Source organism: Anser cygnoides, chromosome 16 (assembly GCF_040182565.1).
Source record: "Anser cygnoides isolate HZ-2024a breed goose chromosome 16, Taihu_goose_T2T_genome, whole genome shotgun sequence".
Taxonomy (NCBI): Eukaryota; Metazoa; Chordata; class Aves; order Anseriformes; family Anatidae; genus Anser; species Anser cygnoides.
The window spans coordinates 1017681-1034987 of NC_089888.1; the positions used below are offsets into that span (position 1 = coordinate 1017681).

The window sequence follows — 17307 nt, forward strand, 5'->3', positions numbered from 1 at the left end:
TTTTTAAAAAAAAACCAAACACATCCTACTGTACAGATCAGAGCAAAGATGAGAAGGATGTAAAACATTCCTCTGAAAAAGCTGTGACTGCGCACCAGGTCCAAGGGCCTCTTCCAGGAGTCTGCTGGATTTCCTGTCTTTGGCTGTTAACCTGCAGGAAGCCCAGATGGTTCAGATAACAGCCAGAGGCACGCAAACTTGGCAGGAATGTTTCTTAAAAACTTCAACACAGAGTTCAGTACATTTTGTAGAGCTTAAGACAATGTATTTTATCTTAATATCAGTGCCACTGAGTATCTGGTCAAGGGTACGTCCATCAAAAAGAGAATCTAAAAGCTTCTGTAACAATCTGAGATTGCCCATGAATACATTAACCAAGTCTCTAACCACTGCTCCGATTTAAATACAATGACTAAATATGCAATTTTATTCTTTTTCCACCTCACTGAGTTTCTTTTACCTTGCTAATGAATTTCTACAGAATTAAAAGCAGAGCCTTTCTGACATATTTACCAGCTAGCTTAATCAGTACTAAAATGAGAACGGTTTGGGTTTGCACTGTGATTTCCACTGTACCAGTCCTGCCACAAGGGGAGTTTCCAGCATATGAGTTTAATATAGGATTCCCTATGGAACAGAAGTAACTGAGGCAGTGTGCGCATGTGCAAACACATGTGGCTGTGTATGCATCTTCCCATGAAACATACATACACGTAGGTATGTACATGTATGCGTATATATATTACGTTGCTGTTACAGGTTGTAGAACCCCTTGTTTCACTTCAGTTCTCTGAGCACTTACAGCATACAATCATCTTTTAAAATGTCAAGGTACAGAATATTATGCGCTAGGGAGAGACGGAGGAGAGGGAAGAGAAGTTGACGTTACATTATACAACAAGAGCTAAGTAAAAGGCTCTCTGTACACAAACAGTGCTTTATAAAAAGGAAGATTATACCAGCTTTCCATGTTCTGGTTGAAATTTGTCTGGTGATTGCTCCCAGTTATGGCCAAACTCCTCTTTCCTCCACCAAAACTAAAATATATGTGTGTGCGTGTGTGTATTGATCTTGTGATCCAGAAAAGCACTCCATGAACCAAAGCAGCTGACTTGGAGTTTATCGGGGCCCACCTGGGCAGCTGGCTCACCGAGGCACCATGCCCGCAAGATGCAGAGGTGAGCTGTGCTGAGTGTGCAGTTCCTTCTGCTCATGGGGGTCAGATACAATGGAGTTCTCCAGCCTGGATGAAGTCACTCAGCAGATACGTAACGAGCACACAAGGCAGAGTCCATATATCAGAGCATTTCTAAAACCAGGCAAGTCCTCATACACTCACACATGTCAGTCTGGAGAAAGTCATCAGTGAAGGAGAGGAAATAGGTAAAAACATTCATAGGGTGACAGCCAACAGCAACCAGAAAAAATAACATCCCAAGTCTCAATATACAATGAACTAAAACTTACAAATGAGCTGCGAGACACTAGACAGGGACACCTTACTCTGTCTTCAACTCGGCAGTTCCATCTCCCTCAACCCTGCCACACAAGCCTGCGGCATTACAGCAGCCTGCTTTAGTCATAGGGCAGCTTGCAGAGAGACCGTCAAAAGCAGGAGTTCTTCCTCCCTTGTTTTCAAAGTACAACCCCTGGATTTAACGCCAGAATCCGTTACCCAGACTCGGTTATATCTGCTTTCACTCCCACCGGGCCCTGCATGGTCCAGGAGGTGCAAAGGAAAAACCTCTAACGTGACACGGGTGAGGCACAAGGGGTACCGTGTGCTGAACCTCCTTAGACGCTTCGGAGGGGCCATACTTACAAGAACAGTGCACTCAAAAGCCAGCTTCTCATTAAGGTGCTCTGCTTTCTACCCAGCTCACAGGGGAGCGCAGAGTCAGCCCTGTGAGCCTGCTAGGCAGTTAGCTCCATGCCCACGCTACGTTTCCTGTGAGCAGTGGGAGATTTGAGAAAATGGCCATGCGCCGCCCCCCCCCATTCAGACTTGGTGTGGAGACTGGTTTCAAATGCCAGGGGTAAGGATGGAGGCAACAGAGAGGAAGAAAGCTGTGGAGCTGGCACTGGTACACAGATGAATTCTTTGACAAGGTGGTTCCTGTTGGTAGGGGTGAGGTCTGCAGGAGGTCAGTTTAGAGGAGCTCTTACTTATGCCTGTAAACAAGTAAAGGACTTCAATTTCTATTGCTTCCTTTCTACAAAGTTGCTTTCAAGACCCCTTCTTGTCCTACAGTTCTAAAGGGAGGCACAGCTGTCTGGTGGTGAATACATGCTGACAGCTGCCATTCTGCCTGGTCAGACCAACTTCTTAACCCCAAAGGATGATGCCAGCCTTTCAAGCAGGAGGAGGAAAAACTGTGCACCTAGTCAAGTTTGGATAAATCCTTTGCTTTTTAACCTCATTTGGTTCTCACTATGAAGCTCTGGAGCGGTGGTTCTGTTGAGATGACTTTCAACTCTGTCTTCTTATTGCCCAACAGCAAAAAAAGCCCAGTGCAGCAAAAGGGCTAGTGCAGAAGGAGAGACGGTGATGCTGTGAGGTGATCCCCATGCTTCCCATTGCTTCTAATACACTGTAACGTACCTCATGCATTTCTGATTTCCTAACTAAAATCTCTTTCCCACAGAGGCCAAATGCTGAATTGCAAGCACGTATCTTCCTGTGGCTCAGTGCACCTGGACTGGCACAAGTCAGTTAAACAGCAAAGAGGCCACCTCCAGGGGAAAGGGGTTGGAGTCTGGCTGGGAGGTCTCTCTGCAGGTTTTTACTTGTCTCTGCTCTCAGAAGGCAAAGGCTGTTCACGCCCTGGAGAGGAATTGCTGGTTTTACTTTGGAACCAGCCCTCGGGACTGTGGGTAGAGCTGAGAACTATGGGTGCCTGCTGAAGAGGATCCCCCTGATTTCCTTCCAGTTTTAGGCCTGAAGAAGTAAAAATGAAAAAAAAATAAACAAAAAAGCCCCAACAATGTCACCTGTTACTCATCAAAAATTAATCTTCCAATTTTTTTTACTGGATTTATACTCTAATTAGTCTCAGCTTTCTCTGCCGTCCTACATTCCTTTCTATCTCTGCTTTACAGCCAAGTTAGCCGTAGCTTTACTGATGAGAACTGCAGACAGACAGCAATTATATTTGTCCCTTTGCTGTTGGCTAGTCTGCTTACTAAAAATTCAGCTCACCTGGCTTTTGGTTTTTTATTCGAAGTGCTCTCAAAGGTCGAAGCATCCACCTGTATCTCATCTTCATCCTGCAGAGCTGCTTCTAGAGCAGCCTGAACTTTGGGAGCAATGGCTGGTCCTTCATAGTCTCTTGTTGTTCGGCTGGGCATGTCAAGTTCCAGTAATACAATATTCTCTGCCTGAGAAAGTAGAAGCAAAATCAAAGCCTGCATGTTTTCATACAAATAGTTTCTTTTCCCCCCGGAAGCTTATTCTGAAGTACTTTACAAATCTATGCAGGACACTGTAAAAACGTACGTCCCATAGAAGAACTAACAATCCTCTGAAATTCACATTCCCCTGACCAGGAAGGCGAACATTTGAAAGTTGTAACCACATTTGGGCTTACCCTGTACCGAGCTTCTGGACGAATCATCATGGACGTCCTGGCGTGCTGGCTTAGTGGCCTTTTGTATCCTACAGCAGACACCGGTCTTTTCATCATTTGCTGGTTACTACAGAAACACAGATACTCAGTCTATTATGCACCAAAACCAAAAACTCTTCTTGGAATTTATGAGCTACAACATCTGCAAATTCCACATGGAAATACGTTTCAAGAGAGCAGAAACAAGCTAGACTGCATTTCCAAGAACAGCTCTCAGCAGTCAGTCAACAAGATAAAGCAGTTATCCCTTGTCATCTGTTCCCTGCACAAAGCAGGGTATCTCCATGGTTTTTTGTTGTTGTTTTTTATCATACAGACCACAGATGCACTTGGTTGCTCCCTGCTTACCAAATTTGCTTTAGAGAACTTCCTCTGTAGAGATTCAGGATATACCCACAGCTCTCGCATGATAATTTTTGAGAGCTTTCCTAACTAATCCAGGAAACAAATACAATAGGAATTTACTGCTATTTCAATGGTGCATGCAGAATTACGTTTATTTTACATATAATTACTGGGCTCATCTAGAAGAATCTTGTGCATCTTGTGCATTCCTATTTTATTCAACCTACTCAGATGAGTAATATCTTCGTTTTATAATTCAACAAGAAGCTAAGAACTTGGAGGGCCGTTTTATATCCCCAATTCGATCCCTCTGTTGGGGTGCCTTGTTCTTAGCACTAGAGGGTTTTATGTGACCTGTAACTAGATCCTAAGTAAACAATTAGAAGTACACTCACTCCAGCCGGGTTATGGGATGCAGTTTCCACTGGTCTTCCTCTTCGTCAAAGAACGATCTGTTCATGATCTTATTCTTTTCTTCCAAAGGAATAAAATTTTCAATAATCAAGTGCCTACATAAAACCACAACAATGGGAAATACACAAGAAACACAATCAGCAGATGATTTTCTCTACTGCTCCTCTCGCACTGCCTTAATATAGCTGTGGAAAAGGAGGAATGTTTTGGCTTTCTCTTGTTGAAATCTTGTTCCACAAGCATGTGCAGAACAGTCCTTCCTTTCACTCCCCCCTAAGAAACCATCTCTGTTAAAGTTAACTGACAGGAAATGAAGTGACGGGACTTACTTTAGCTTTAGTTCCCTGGTAAGTTCATTCTGGGTCTGCTCCAGTTCCTGGCGCTCCTTGATGTGCTCTTCTTGGAGATCATGGATCTCTGCCTTCACAGCTTGCAGCTTGGAAAATAACTGGAACAGACAACAAGAGCTGAAGTCATAGCTTGCCAACGTTCCTCTCGGTTTCACACACAAGTTGATTTAATTCCTAACCCAGTGGATGTGAAAGAATTTTCTTTTTACCTTTTTGAGTTTTTTGGTCTTTATGTCCACCTCTTGCTGAAGAGAACTATAGGTCTCCTTCAGCTCTAGTGTTTCCTCATCCCGACTCTCCATCTGCTGCTGGATTTCTCGCTCCCGACGTTTCTGAAGGATGTGATGTACAATATTAGGGACCACAATTGCATTGCCACCTCCAGGCTGACATACGTGAAACCGACACTTAGGATGTTTTTACTTCCCTGGGTTCCAGGGCTTTTGCTTTAGCTTCTAGTTCTTCCTATCTCTTGCCTTAGAAATACCAGAAGCATTAGCTCTTCTCTGTCTTTATTTTGGTGAGGGTCTATTGGAATCAGATAGGGTGAATAAGTGCTCAGGTTTCAGTTAAAGGAATTAAATGTTGTGGTTAGATTTTTTTTAATCAATTCATACTAATCATTGCACTTCATGAATTACCACCAGAAAATGCGTAATAGAAAATAAACTTCTGTCACATAGCAAACACCCCTTCCCTCGAGTTAACAGCTGAATTGTCACTCTCTGAGGCCTTCCAATTATTTCTTCACTTACAGACATATCCAATTAAGATGGAACATAAATCTTTAATGTGAAAAGCTGGAAGAAAAGTATTATAAACCTTATCTACATATTTCATACAACAATAAAAAGGACACAAGCCCTTGCCCCTTTTTTTGAGATTTAAGATTGCCATTAAATCAATTTCAGGGTTAAACCTGTGCAAACTTTCTTACCTTTCTCCTGATACAATGTTTTATAGAAGTTCCACAGCAAGGCTTTTTATACAAAAACAACAAATGTTCTTCCTTGTACCTGTTCTGCAATTTCCTGTCGTTTCTGTTCCAGGATTTTCTGCTGTTCATTTGTATGATCCACAATATTTTTTCCTCCCACCAGAAGTTTGCTTTCCATTGCCTGAAAGAAAACACGGTCATTAAGTTTCTCTCTCAGTGACCAGCTAACAAGTCTTTTCCGCAGGATGTGACTTTCTCTCATTTACATACGACTTCTTCATGAGGGCAGCTCTCTCTGAAGTCATCTGCTACGAGAATTACTATTTCTAAAAATTCCTGTAAAACTGGGGGATAAATGAAACAGTAACTTGCTTGGAATTACACATTGCTGTAACGTGGCCAATCTGAAGAACTAAAATGTGTACTCTTGTATAAAATCTTGTTAATGATCTGTTACAGAATGAAGCTTTTTTTTTGTGCTACAGCTTGCGAAAAGATGCATCATCGCATTTTATTGTGATGATTGCTTAAGATCTTACAAGATCATCATATAAGAACAATGCAGCAACTCATGAATATTGAGGTTCCTAATTAATGGCGGAAACTAAGGGAATTTCAACTTCTGTCTAGAAACAGTTTATTTTAAAATCTGATTAAACACAAATCACTATTCTGGAAACTTCTTTTGAAATACCTTTCCTAACTGGGAAACCTGCTATTCTCCCCACTGCCTAAATCAATTGCTTTAAAAAAGTATGAAAGTATGACGAGGAAGAATTCTACCTTGATTTTAGCACTCAACATTTCTGTTGCTTCCTTCTCTCGTCGCAGGTCCTCCATTTTCTTTTCCTTCTCTTTCAGCAGTCTCATCTTTTCTTCTGCTACCAAGCTGTGATCCTCAACAATAGCTTTCTTTTCAATCTCCAGCTTTTCTTGTTGCTCCCTCCAATAGTCATCTTTGTCGTCTCCTTCATCCTCACCCTCTTCAGTATCCTCCTCCTCTTCCCCACCCTCTCTTCTCCTTTCCCTCCTCTTTCTTTTGCCAATAGACCGTTTTTCCAACTGTGCCTTGAGTCGAGCAATTTCTTCCTGGAATTCGCGTAGCAGAGCATCCTTAGGATCCTCATTCACTCTCGGCTTGTTCTTGATGTTTTTGGCACGATTGGCATACCTTAGTGTCGTAAGAGTCTCCTCTACGTTGTAAGAGGCAGGGCCTATATTGGCCACCATCACAGTCTTGGCATTGCCACCTAATGAGTCTTGAAGTAACCTAGTTAGCTTTGAGTCCCGGTACGGAATGTGTGTGCTTTTGCCATCTACTAGGGCAGATATAACATTGCCCAAAGCTGAAAGAGAGAGATTGATTTTAGTAGCTTCCTTTAACCTTTCCCCCTGTGCTCCAGTCTTAGCTTGGCGCTCGCTGCCCGCAAGGTCTACCAGGTTGAGTTTTCCAACACGAATGTGATTCTCTCCATCAAGTCCCAACTCGCTGCATTCAATGGTGATCACAAAAATGGCATGAGATCGAGAGCTGTGTTCGTTCATGTTGGTGGCACCAACTGAGCGATTTTGGTTTCCCACGTTCATGACATGCTCTATCTCTTTGACACTTTTTGTAACAAAGGAGGACAAATCTTTAACATATACACCTGTATCTGGCCTCTCTTTTAACTCCAGCCGTTTGGATTGATCCTTTGATAACAAGTCTCTGATTTCCTCTTGGTATATTTCCAGATAAGAAGCTCTAACTAGGTATTGCTGATTTTGGGATCTAGAGATGTGGGTGAAGATGTGATCAAATGAATTGGGGATGACCCCTCTTTTTTCAGGATCACCACGCACCCCTTCCATCGTATATGTTTTCCCCGTTCCAGTCTGCCCATACGCAAAGATTGTCCCGTTAAAACCTTGCAGAACAGAGTCCACGAGAGGTCTGAAGGTCTCATCGTAGAGTTCAACCTGTTTGGAATTCCAGTCGTACACAGCATCAAAGGTGAAAGTTTTAGGCAGTTCATGAGATGTTCCCCGCGGATTCTTCACTGAGACCTGCCCTAATTTGACATCCACGTTAACGACTTTTTCATACGAAGCTACCTTCTCTTTGCTGTTCATTGGCCGGCATCGTACCACCACCCGAACAGACTCAGAGCTCTTTAACTTAGACATGACAGCAGGTCTGTGGCTGGCGTGTTCTGATCAATGGCTGATCCAGTGCTAGAAACCTAGAACAGAAACAAAGAAGGCATCTATGAAGGCAGTTTTGTGCACAGAGCCAATATTCGACTCACCTATTCAAGCACAATTTTGCATTACGTTCTGAGGGATTTTGAAGAATAACAATTAAGGACAGCATAAAAATTTAAAAAAAGGCCTGAGCCAAGACAGTATTATTTTACCAAAGCCCGTCAGTATCATTTATACAGGCTCTGCTGCAAAGAATCTTCATCAAATCTCACCTTTGCAGTTGGCAGAGATCCTTTTCTTGACCTTTAAAAATAATTGTAACGCTTTTAAAACTATTTATAAAAATGATGTAACTCCTTGCCACTGATTCCCTTTGCAGTTTAGCTTTTTGTTTTAGATCTTGTGCTTTGAAAGTCCAGTACAGACCCGCTCTGTCCGTATTGCTCAGAACGCAGCTGCAGGCTCGTGAAAGGAAATCAGTCGGTGATTCACCTGCGTGTTTCACCTCCCTACCAACATTCAAGAGATTACAAAACATAAATATAGTATTTTCAGAGTTGTCTCTTTTTAGGCCTCCTATGTATTGACAAAAATGTCTCATTTTTATGAGACCACCTCTACATTACAGTCTTCTTGCACGTGATGTGATGTGATGTGTCATCAGGACCATCCTGACTCGGAAGGTTTAAAACCTGTGCCTGGTTTTTCTTAAGTGACAGCGGTTCCCTGGAACACTGCCCAAATGCTTTTATGTCTTGTGCATTAAAACTTTTAAAGTCACTTTCTGAAGCCTACCTACAGCATAACAGATCTTTAATTGGGCTACAACAGCTGTGAGGACTCGAGATAAAATCGTTAAATACTTTGTCCATTTCCAGGCATCCCATCCCTGAACGTTCCGTTTCCACACCTGGGAAAACCGATGTTACTTTTACTTTTCTGTCAAGAATCAAGTGAAGGAAAATAATTGTTACACAAAAGTTTTCCCACGTCTCGCGATCTAGCTGGCAGCAAAGTAGAGCGTTAAGGCAGCCAAGTGTAGCAGCGTTCCAAGGCTTGCAGGCACTGCAAGCCAAACCAGCCAGGGGACCAAATCACCCCAGTGAGCTGGACTCCAAAATCCGCTGGCAGCTAAGAGGAGTGTTTCCAGCACCTGCCTTCTGCCGGGTGAGGACAGCCAGCCGGGAGCAGGATGAGGCACGGGGTGGGCTCTGCCACCCCCAGCCAGGAGCACCCCAAGGCCCCCTGCTCTCTGCACCCCCTGCGGCCCCCCACAGGGCTCGTCCGCTCCCTGCTCCACTTCCGAGCTTCCCGGTCGATGTTGATCTTGCATTTGTGCTTGCTGCACAAGTATTAGCGTACTTAAAACAGAGGCGGCATTTCCAGCTTGTATCCGGCAGAGAGTAGAAGGGAAAGCTCTAAAGGCGGAATGATCTACAGTATGCCTCGCCTAATGCTCAAGCAATCAGAGGACATCAGGGTGTGAAGTGGACACCTGCCAGGATTTGCCCTTCTCAGCCTTCTGAAGGTGAGTTTAAGCTCCTTTCCTATCACTTACAAACATTTCACAAAGCACTCAGTCCTTCGAGGCCACCCTCGTCTTTCTCTAACATGATGGCCCTCTGGGAAAGGATTCTGCAAACGAATGTCTTCCTCAGCTAGAGCTCCTGCGTCTGTTTTTATAGCAAACAGCAAACAACCACGTGTGCCTGAGAGCCTTCAAGCACAACTGTTTGCACAGACCTATGCCATTGTTTTTCCTTCACCAATACACTTATGGGGATTTTCCATAAAAGCCATCTCTGCTCACGCATGCTAACCGCACTGCCCGCACGCCACGCTCCTGCTCTGCTGCAGCGCCGAGTCGGGACCACCGGGCTCACAAGGCTCACCGCCAGCCTGAAGGCACGGCGCATAAATCCAGTTCACGGGTCCGAGCCGTTTGTGCCTCTGGGCTGCAGAGGAAGACACGTGCTGTTGCATTTCCCAGCAGCTGGCACAACGAGCTGCCATTTAAAACAGAGCACAAAGACTGCGTTCCTGCTAAAGCGACAGCCTTGCACTGAAGATCCAAATGGTACAGCTTGCGAAATGCAGTGTGATTTCTAATAAGCTTTTTTTTTTTTTTTTTTCCAAATGCATCTTTCTACCAGCTGGATCTGCAGCAGCCCATGGATTCGCTCTAACTGTTTTTACTCAGTAACCGCGTCTCCAGAGAGCTTCTCAAATAAGGTGACAGAGAACTTCAAGAGCAGAGCTAGAGGACTGAAGAAGGAAGCAGAACGCTCCTATCTCAACGTCCAGACTGCAGATCTGCACTACAAAGAATAGCACAAGAGGAACAAATAAACATGTTGAAGAACTGTATGGAAACCTCTACACGACCTTCAGAATTTCCTTGCTGTTGTGCAGGGAAGCGCCTCGCTCCCCCGTTATTCCCATGAAAGCACTTAGAAGTTACTAGCAGGAAGATGAAAAACGTGCGTGGAGCTGCCCAAACTGGACAATGATCCAGAAGCGTTTAACAACCCGCATACTGAACTGGAACCGCTATAGGAATTCTGGATTGCAACTGAAGAAAAACATTTCCCTCCTAGCTGACAACTCCAAATAAAGATGACCTTATTTTCTGGCCCACAGGGAACATGTATTTTGGTATGCCAATAGAAAAGAACACTTGAAACGGGGACAAGTCTTGCAGAAGCAGAAAAAGCAACTCTCCCTCTACTCATCATGAGTAATTATATATATAAATACATGCTGTGATTCCGTGATGCTTCTCCTTCCCCACCTACCTGAGACATTCCTATAGCTCAAGTTCACAAGAGACAAGCTCACAAAACAAGCGACGCATCATTTATCTGCATTACATGGGGAACGTACGTACTGGCAAATACTCAAATTAGGCACAAACTCTGACAAGAGGAGCCCGGTCCTTCTTTATACAATTAATATCCAAAACGTAATTCTGATGAGAAGGGCAGCTTGTGAAAGAGATGCTGACTAGGATTAAACGATGAGGATTAAGTTAATTTTCACATTGGCTGCTTTGTTTTTCAAGAGTATACATTGCTGTGCACACACTCACCTGGAAGTTAAAAGTGAAATGTCCAGCACGTGTCGTTTTAAGATTTGGCAACGCATACTTTTAACAAAAAAAAATGTTGCATATTTGCTGCTCCTCTGGGTGTATCTCATCAATATGAGCTTCCTAAACTTTTGACGCATTCCCCCGTTTCACTTGCAAGTCTCTTTTTATAGACCCAGATAATTTATCTTACCCCTGATGTGGGCTATTTTCATAACAACCTATCACGAATCGCCCCCATTTATTTTAGCTGCTGCTGTGCAGCTTACTGAAAGCACAGCACACCAAATTACGCTTCTCCCCAGACTCACCCAGCTGTCTGACCAAAAGCAGAACCAGTTTGTGGTGTTTATGGTCACAGGGACTCTCCTGCAAGGACGGAGCTGCAGGGAGCGGCTGCACAGGGCCTGGCCAGTGGGGCCTGGCAGCGAAACGCGGCGCAGGCTGCAGCACCAGGCGCTCCTCTGCCACGGGGACTCCTCCACGCCACCAGGCAGGTCTCGAGCGACCCGGGTCAGTCCCCAGAGCGTCCCGTTGGGTCTTAGGGTTGAAGGAACGCGTTGGAAGACGGGCTCCGTATAACCAAGGCGGGGAGCAAACGGAGCATTCGCGTTCTCTTCTACGCCAGAAGATTGCTCCTGAGGAAACAAGCACTGCCACGGGCTGGCTGCGGGCTAACGGGGGCACTTCTGGATGGGGACATTTGGCAGCGAGGACGCGGCACACCTGGGCACACCTGGCCGACCCCACAGCCCCGGGCCTCACGAGGCTCCCCCGCGTCAGGTGTAGAGACGAGCGTGGCGATCTCCTGGGGAAGTTCTGGGATCGGTGCCCAACTCCTCGCCTCGCATCCTACAGGTACCGCCCCAGGTGCCCCCTGAAGCCCACCGCCGCTCTCTCATTTAAACCTTTCAGATACTGGGGGCGACGGTGCCCTGCCTTACTCCCCCCGCCCCGTGCCTCCCAGCCCTTCCCCAGGCGGCGGCTGGCCCTGCCGGCCCCGCTGCCCCCCGACCTCCCCGCAGCCACCGGGCACCGACCGGGGCGGCCACCCCCGGCCCCCGCTCGCCTCCCGCTGCCGGGCACCGCCCGGGAGCCCCCGGCCCGGCCCGGAGCCCCTCCGCCGGCGGGAGGCTGGGGTCGGCGGCTCCCCCCCGGCCGCTCCCCCCCGCCCCGTGGCAGCCCCCAGCGGGCCGCCGCCGCTCCCGGGGCCGCCCCGAGCCGAGCCCCGCGGCAGGGCCCGGCGGCAGCAGCCCGGGGCCGCCGGGAGGGGCTGGGGGGGGGGCACCCAGCGGGGCCGGGCCGGGCCGCGCCGCTCTCACCTGCGCCGTCACCATGGAGCCCCGCGGCCGCCTCCTCCCGCGGCACCGGATGCGGCGGGGCCGGAGCGGCGCCGCCCCCCCCCCCCCCCCCCCCCCCTCCCCGGTCACTTCCTTGGCAACGCCCGCGCCCGCCCCACGCCGCCGCTTCCGGAGCGCGATCGGGCCCCGGTAGGGCCCCGGTAGAGCCCCGGGCCCCCCCCCCCGCCCCTCCGCCCCCCCCGGCCCGGTAGAGCCCCGGCCCGCCCCCCCCCCCCCCCCCCCCCCCCCGCCCGGTAGAACCCCGGGCCCCCCTAAAAGGACACGTAGGGCAACAGCCTTGCCTACAAAAGCTCTTTATTGTTAGAAAAATACGGTTTTTTCTAAAAAAAAAAAAAAAAAAAAAAGAACCAAAACATCCTTTTTTTTCTCCCGCCCCCCCCCCCCCCCCCGCCGGGTCCCGCGCCCACCCCCGGGCCCCGCAGGGCTTTGGGTGCACGGAGCCGCCCACCTCCGGCACAGCACGGGGAGGGGGGGCGGCAAGGGACAGCAACACCACCAAAACACCAGCACCCAGCCGGAATTAAACCCCCGGGAACGCTCGGAGGGCGTTGTGTGGACCACACCAGAGGCGGCCAGGCCGGCAGCGCAGCCTCGCGAGCGGCACTTTTAGGAATTAACCAAAGTTCTGCAGTCGGTGTTCGGAAAAGGTGACCGGAGAACAAAAAGGCGTTGGCCGGACTGAGGCTTACCGCTGAAGACCCTGACGTGGTACTGAGGGTAAACTGCGCTGGGGCAAACTAAAGCTTTTTGTTTGTTTTGCTGCTTCGCCTTTCAGGTAGCTGTGCTGGGAACTAGCCCTACCAACAGGAATGCTGTTGTCAGAGGGGTTATTTTTACAGAGTACAGAAATAAAAAAAAAAACATAGAAACCATTAACACGGACCTAGGTAAAACATGCACCAACCCACGCTACAGCTACTTCAGGAGTTTTAGCTTAAAAACAATTACATTTCTAACAGGACTTCCACCTTACATCAACAGCTACAAAACCCTACGTCTCCAACTCGGCTACAAACAATCTTCCATCCACGTCCCTCCAAAAACCCTCTCCCCAGTTCAATACAAAGAACGTCTGAACACGTAACTGCAACGAGTAAACACGCCTCCACCAGGCTTCTCTAGCACCGCCGGAGAGATCAAGGTGTTGCTCCGCAGCCGCCCCCTCTCACAGCACTGCTGCGAGGCAGGTGTGGAACCTCCCACTACAGGGAACGGAAAGCGAGGCACCGAGGTGATGTGGGTCCAGTAAGGCAATAACCGCGCTCGATAAAACCCAGATCTCATTTCCTATCCTCAGCTTCATCTTGCACTGCTTTTCAGGGACCATGGTATTTCTGACAAACAACTTCTGACAATACTTTGCTCTTTAAAAGAGCTTACGGTCAGTTTTGGACAATGAGAAGCTTCTCAACATCTCCAGATAAAATTACTAACGGCAGAAGAGAGGAAATCTGAGCAGCTTCTTTGTAACTGTTGGCAAACCCCCAAAAATGAGGATGGAGAGATATATAAACTACATCGTAAGAACCGTATGCATATAGTTTCCAGTTTCCTACAAACTTCATGATTTAAAATTTCTTTTCTGTCTGGTATCGCCCTGGAAACGCAGAAGTGAGGTCAGACAGAAGAGTGACTGCGAGGAGTACCCAGGAGCTGGAAACAGGCACGCCGCAGCCCGGCAGCGTGCTCTGCACAGCGGAGAACACCGTTAGCACCCGAGTGGTCCCTCGGCGAGGTACCACGCTCAGAGCTCTGAGAACTATCGAGCCCGTTCCGCTTTTGGTCAGAACTCATCCCGTAACCTCGGCGGGTGGTCCATGCCAAAAAACGAAGAGGGTTTTCCATGCACGTCACGCTCTCTTTTTACGAAGGCAGTAAAGGAAGAGACGCAGTTCCCGATGAAGTGATCGGACTGGCCAAGAATATACAAATCGATCTGAGCCACCTCCGGCTGCAGGCTTACCACTTTGACCTGCAGAGAAAAGCAAGGAACGTAAATTAACCCAGTCATCCGTTATTACAATCCAAATGTCTCAGCGTAATACCAGCTTTTATTAAAGCACTCCTGCTGGAGTACGTTTCCAGAAGCTTTACCTTTCCTTGGAAGAACTGCTGTATTTCCTTTGTGTAGGGCTCGGAATCAGTAGCAATATAAACGGATTTAGCTTCTGTCTTTTTCACCCACAGCTTGAGGGCACGTTTGATCTCCTTGAGGTCCGGCAGGCACATGTCCATGGTGAGGGGCACAGCAGTGCTTCGGTCGTAGCCCACGCACTGAGGTGACGCCATGAAGTGAGACCCGGCCGTCCCATCCTTTAGCATGTTACAAGCATTTTTCTGTTAGAAGAAGAGAAAATACCACGTTTGAAAGGAAACACCGCAGGAACACACTACCAAGCCCCCCACCCCTGCCAGCAGCGTCACGGTCTGTCTGAGGGAAGAATCCCAACAGCATCTCCAGCAGCCAAACGCAGCGAGTTACTGCATGCAGGCAGGGTTCAGGCTTCCGTCCCAGAAGGGCAGCTTCTACTCCAACAGCTTTTCCACGGTGTCAGCCACCCACCTACAGCCACGAGCCCCGCACCGAACCATACCCAATCCGAGCCGATCCTCAGGTGAATTCCTACATACGGCCTAACCAGCAGGGAATGAATGTAGGCGTCTCCTTTCTTCACCATTTCGTCAGACCACACGATGTACTTCTGGAGGGGGCGGTGCTCCTCTAGGACCGGGAACTGGGCTGGAGCCCCGGGTAAGGCAAGTACGGGGTGCTCAGATGGTGGAAACCTAAGGGGGAGGGGAAAAAACAAGTCAAAAACATCAAACAGATGGGAGTATAACAACCTTGCACGCATAATCTTGTGCAAGGACTGCCAAGTACAAGTTTTGGGAAGGTAAGAATGGAAACAGCCTGAAATACACAGCACCTACTGCTCCGGATTTACACAAGACAGGTCCGAACCATTTTGCTGTGGGAACAGAACAGCGGAGCAAAAACTCCGATAGCACATTTTACCTCCCACCCAGTAACAAATTAATTAGTATTCTTTGACAGACAAAAAGGTAAGAATCCGATACACATGACAACGAGCTACCTAGCAATGACAGCTTATGTTTTCATCCCAGGCTGGAGCAATTGCCACCCAAACATATCGATGTGACTGAAGTCACTTGTGGCTTTGTTTTCCTGAGTTAATCTAAACGCTTAGAGTGGCACACCAACAGCTCCCCTGCTTCTCGCTACCTTTGGATCCACTGGTCCTTGTATGCAGGACTGAAAGAGATTCCCTTGAAGAGTTCAGACTTATCGAAATCCACTTTGAACTGATCCCAGAACGGACCAAAGGGATTTCCATCCTGCAAAGGAGAGACAAGCGCTCACTCAGTGCACACGTGGGGTCTGAGAGAGTGAGCTAACAAGATCCCGGGCTGCAGAGCCAAAGAGTTCCTCCCTTACAGGAAGAGCACAGGCTGAATGTAACAGCCTGTGTGTCCCTTATCAGCTCCATGGGAAAGAGAGAGTGAAACATTAAAGAGCGTTAACTGAGAACTAATGCAAAGGCTGCTTTAAAAGAACACCACCACCACAGTCATTAAATATTTTAAAGGTTACTTTAAAACCAGTTGGACAGTTATACCACAGACAGGAACCAGGCAAGGACCAGCAGGAGACGGGCATTTTTTCTTCCAGGCTTGTTTTCCTTGCAGTCACGGTCAGGTCAGAAGAGGTAAGCCCTACCTGCACAAACAGCCTTCCCGAACCCCCGGCACTTGCCGGCAGAGAAAGGCAGGAAGGTGCAGCCAGGCGCACAGATCAGCAGTGACGGGAACGTTGCTCGTGGTGATTCAGGGCCCGCGTTCGTGAATGAACTGTGCCTTGGGTGAGCCAGCCACCCCTGAACACCCCCAGCACCGAGCTGCGGGAGGCCGGAGGCCCTCACCTTCATGGGACAGCTGCTCCTGTCCGCGCTCCTCTGCGCCGCCGCCTCGAAGCAGTACGCCACGCGCTCCCCGGGCGGCCAGTGCCGCGGCGCCAGCTCCGCCATGAACTCCTCGAGGCTGAGCACGCGGTGGTAGCGCAGCAGCGGCTGCAGCCTGAAGTACTGCTCGTAGGGGACGTGCAGCTGCGGGCAGCACGTGGGGCCTCACCACGGGGCTGGCCCCGAGCAGAGCCCCCGGAGCCCCGAAGCCAGGCCCAGGCCCTGCCCCCTGGTCCCCCGGGCTCTGCCCCCCAGTCCCCCTGGTGCTCCCCCTGATGCTCCCCCCGGTTCTCCCCCCTGGTCCCTCCCGGTTCCCCCGGGTGCTTGCCCCTGGTCCCCCCACCCCAGTGCTCCCCCCGTTCCCCACCCCGGTGCTTCCCCCGGTTCCCCCCATTCCGCCCCCCGGTCCCCCCACCGCGGTGCTTTCCCCATTCCTCCCCCCAGTGCTTCCCCGGTGCCCCCCGCAGTTCCTCCCGGTTCCTCCGGGTGCTCCGCCTGCTTCCCCCGGTGCTCCCCCCGGTTCCCCCCAGTGCTCCCCCCGGTTCTCCCCAGTCCTCCCCCCGGCTCCCCCCCCGGTTCCCCACCCGGTTCCCCACCCCCCGGCGCTCACGTTGGTGTACGGCGGCCGGTGGTGCCGGTACTCGATCCACGGCGGCACGGCCAGCGTGCGGTTGAGTGCTCGGGCGAAGGCGAGGGCGCCCAGCAGGTGCTCGGCCTGGTTCCCGAAGCGGCCTGAGGGGAGGGGGGGGAAGGGGGGAACGGGCCTAGGCCTCAGCCTCCTCCGCCCCACCGGGCCCCGGCGGCGGGCAGGGGTGGGGAGGGCGGCGGGAGGGCCTCACCCATGCAGGGGCAGTACAGCAGGTACCCGGCCGCGTCCCAGGCACCGGCTGCCAGCGGCGGCAGCAGCGGCAGCAGCAGGAGGAGAGCGGCGAGAGGCGGCGGCGGCGGCGCCATGGCGGCGGAGGGCGGGAGGCCTGCGGGAGGCCGTCCCCTTCCCGGCGTGCCCCGCGGCCCCGCGGCCC

General features: G+C 49.6%; 2 protein-coding genes across 5 annotated transcripts; both read right to left on the reverse strand.

Moving 5' to 3' along the window:
* Positions 1 to 243: 243 nt before the first annotated feature.
* On the reverse strand, positions 244 to 12353 carry KIF3B (kinesin family member 3B). 3 transcript variants are annotated; one of them, XM_066978554.1, is made up of 9 exons: positions 12267 to 12353; positions 6456 to 7894; positions 5752 to 5853; positions 4945 to 5067; positions 4715 to 4833; positions 4367 to 4480; positions 3588 to 3693; positions 3200 to 3378; positions 244 to 2172 (listed from the first exon to the last, which is right to left on the reverse strand). In XM_066978554.1, the coding sequence occupies exons 2-9, from the start codon at positions 7836 to 7838 to the stop codon at positions 2163 to 2165; spliced, it is 2136 nt and encodes a 711-aa protein (XP_066834655.1). In that variant the 5' UTR covers positions 7839 to 7894; positions 12267 to 12353; the 3' UTR covers positions 244 to 2162. The 3 variants fall into 3 exon arrangements, with proteins under 3 accessions (XP_066834655.1, XP_066834654.1, XP_013053952.1); XM_066978553.1 differs by having other exon boundaries at positions 244 to 2938; XM_013198498.3 differs by lacking the exon at positions 12267 to 12353 and adding an exon at positions 11256 to 11894 and having other exon boundaries at positions 244 to 2938.
* A 328-nt stretch (positions 12354 to 12681) lies between these two features.
* Positions 12682 to 17276, reverse strand: POFUT1 (protein O-fucosyltransferase 1). 2 transcript variants are annotated; one of them, XM_066978017.1, is made up of 7 exons: positions 17125 to 17276; positions 16896 to 17017; positions 16247 to 16429; positions 15550 to 15662; positions 14900 to 15092; positions 14400 to 14642; positions 12682 to 14277 (listed from the first exon to the last, which is right to left on the reverse strand). In XM_066978017.1, the coding sequence occupies exons 1-7, from the start codon at positions 17237 to 17239 to the stop codon at positions 14089 to 14091; spliced, it is 1158 nt and encodes a 385-aa protein (XP_066834118.1). In that variant the 5' UTR covers positions 17240 to 17276; the 3' UTR covers positions 12682 to 14088. The 2 variants fall into 2 exon arrangements, with proteins under 2 accessions (XP_066834118.1, XP_066834119.1); XM_066978018.1 differs by lacking the exon at positions 12682 to 14277 and having other exon boundaries at positions 14404 to 14642; positions 14937 to 15092.
* Positions 17277 to 17307: the final 31 nt, after the last annotated feature.

What these genes read in the sequence shown, in the direction of transcription:
- KIF3B (XM_066978553.1), bottom strand. Translation starts at nt 7,838, where the DNA reads ATGTCTAAGTTAAAGAGCTCTGAGTCTGTTCGGGTGGTGGTACGATGC. An exon ending in TGTTGAGTGCTAAAATCAAG is followed by an intron (nt 5,854 to 6,455) that starts GTAGAATTCTTC and finishes GTTTTCTTTCAG; the next exon opens with GCAATGGAAAGCAAACTTCT. An exon ending in AGACCAAAAAACTCAAAAAG is followed by an intron (nt 4,834 to 4,944) that starts GTAAAAAGAAAA and finishes TGTCTGTTCCAG; the next exon opens with TTATTTTCCAAGCTGCAAGC.
- POFUT1 (XM_066978017.1), bottom strand. Translation starts at nt 17,239, where the DNA reads ATGGCGCCGCCGCCGCCGCCTCTCGCCGCTCTCCTCCTGCTGCTGCCG. An exon ending in GCTGTACTGCCCCTGCATGG is followed by an intron (nt 17,018 to 17,124) that starts GTGAGGCCCTCC and finishes CCCTCCCCTCAG; the next exon opens with GCCGCTTCGGGAACCAGGCC. An exon ending in GGAGCAGCTGTCCCATGAAG is followed by an intron (nt 15,663 to 16,246) that starts GTGAGGGCCTCC and finishes TCTCCTTTGCAG; the next exon opens with GATGGAAATCCCTTTGGTCC.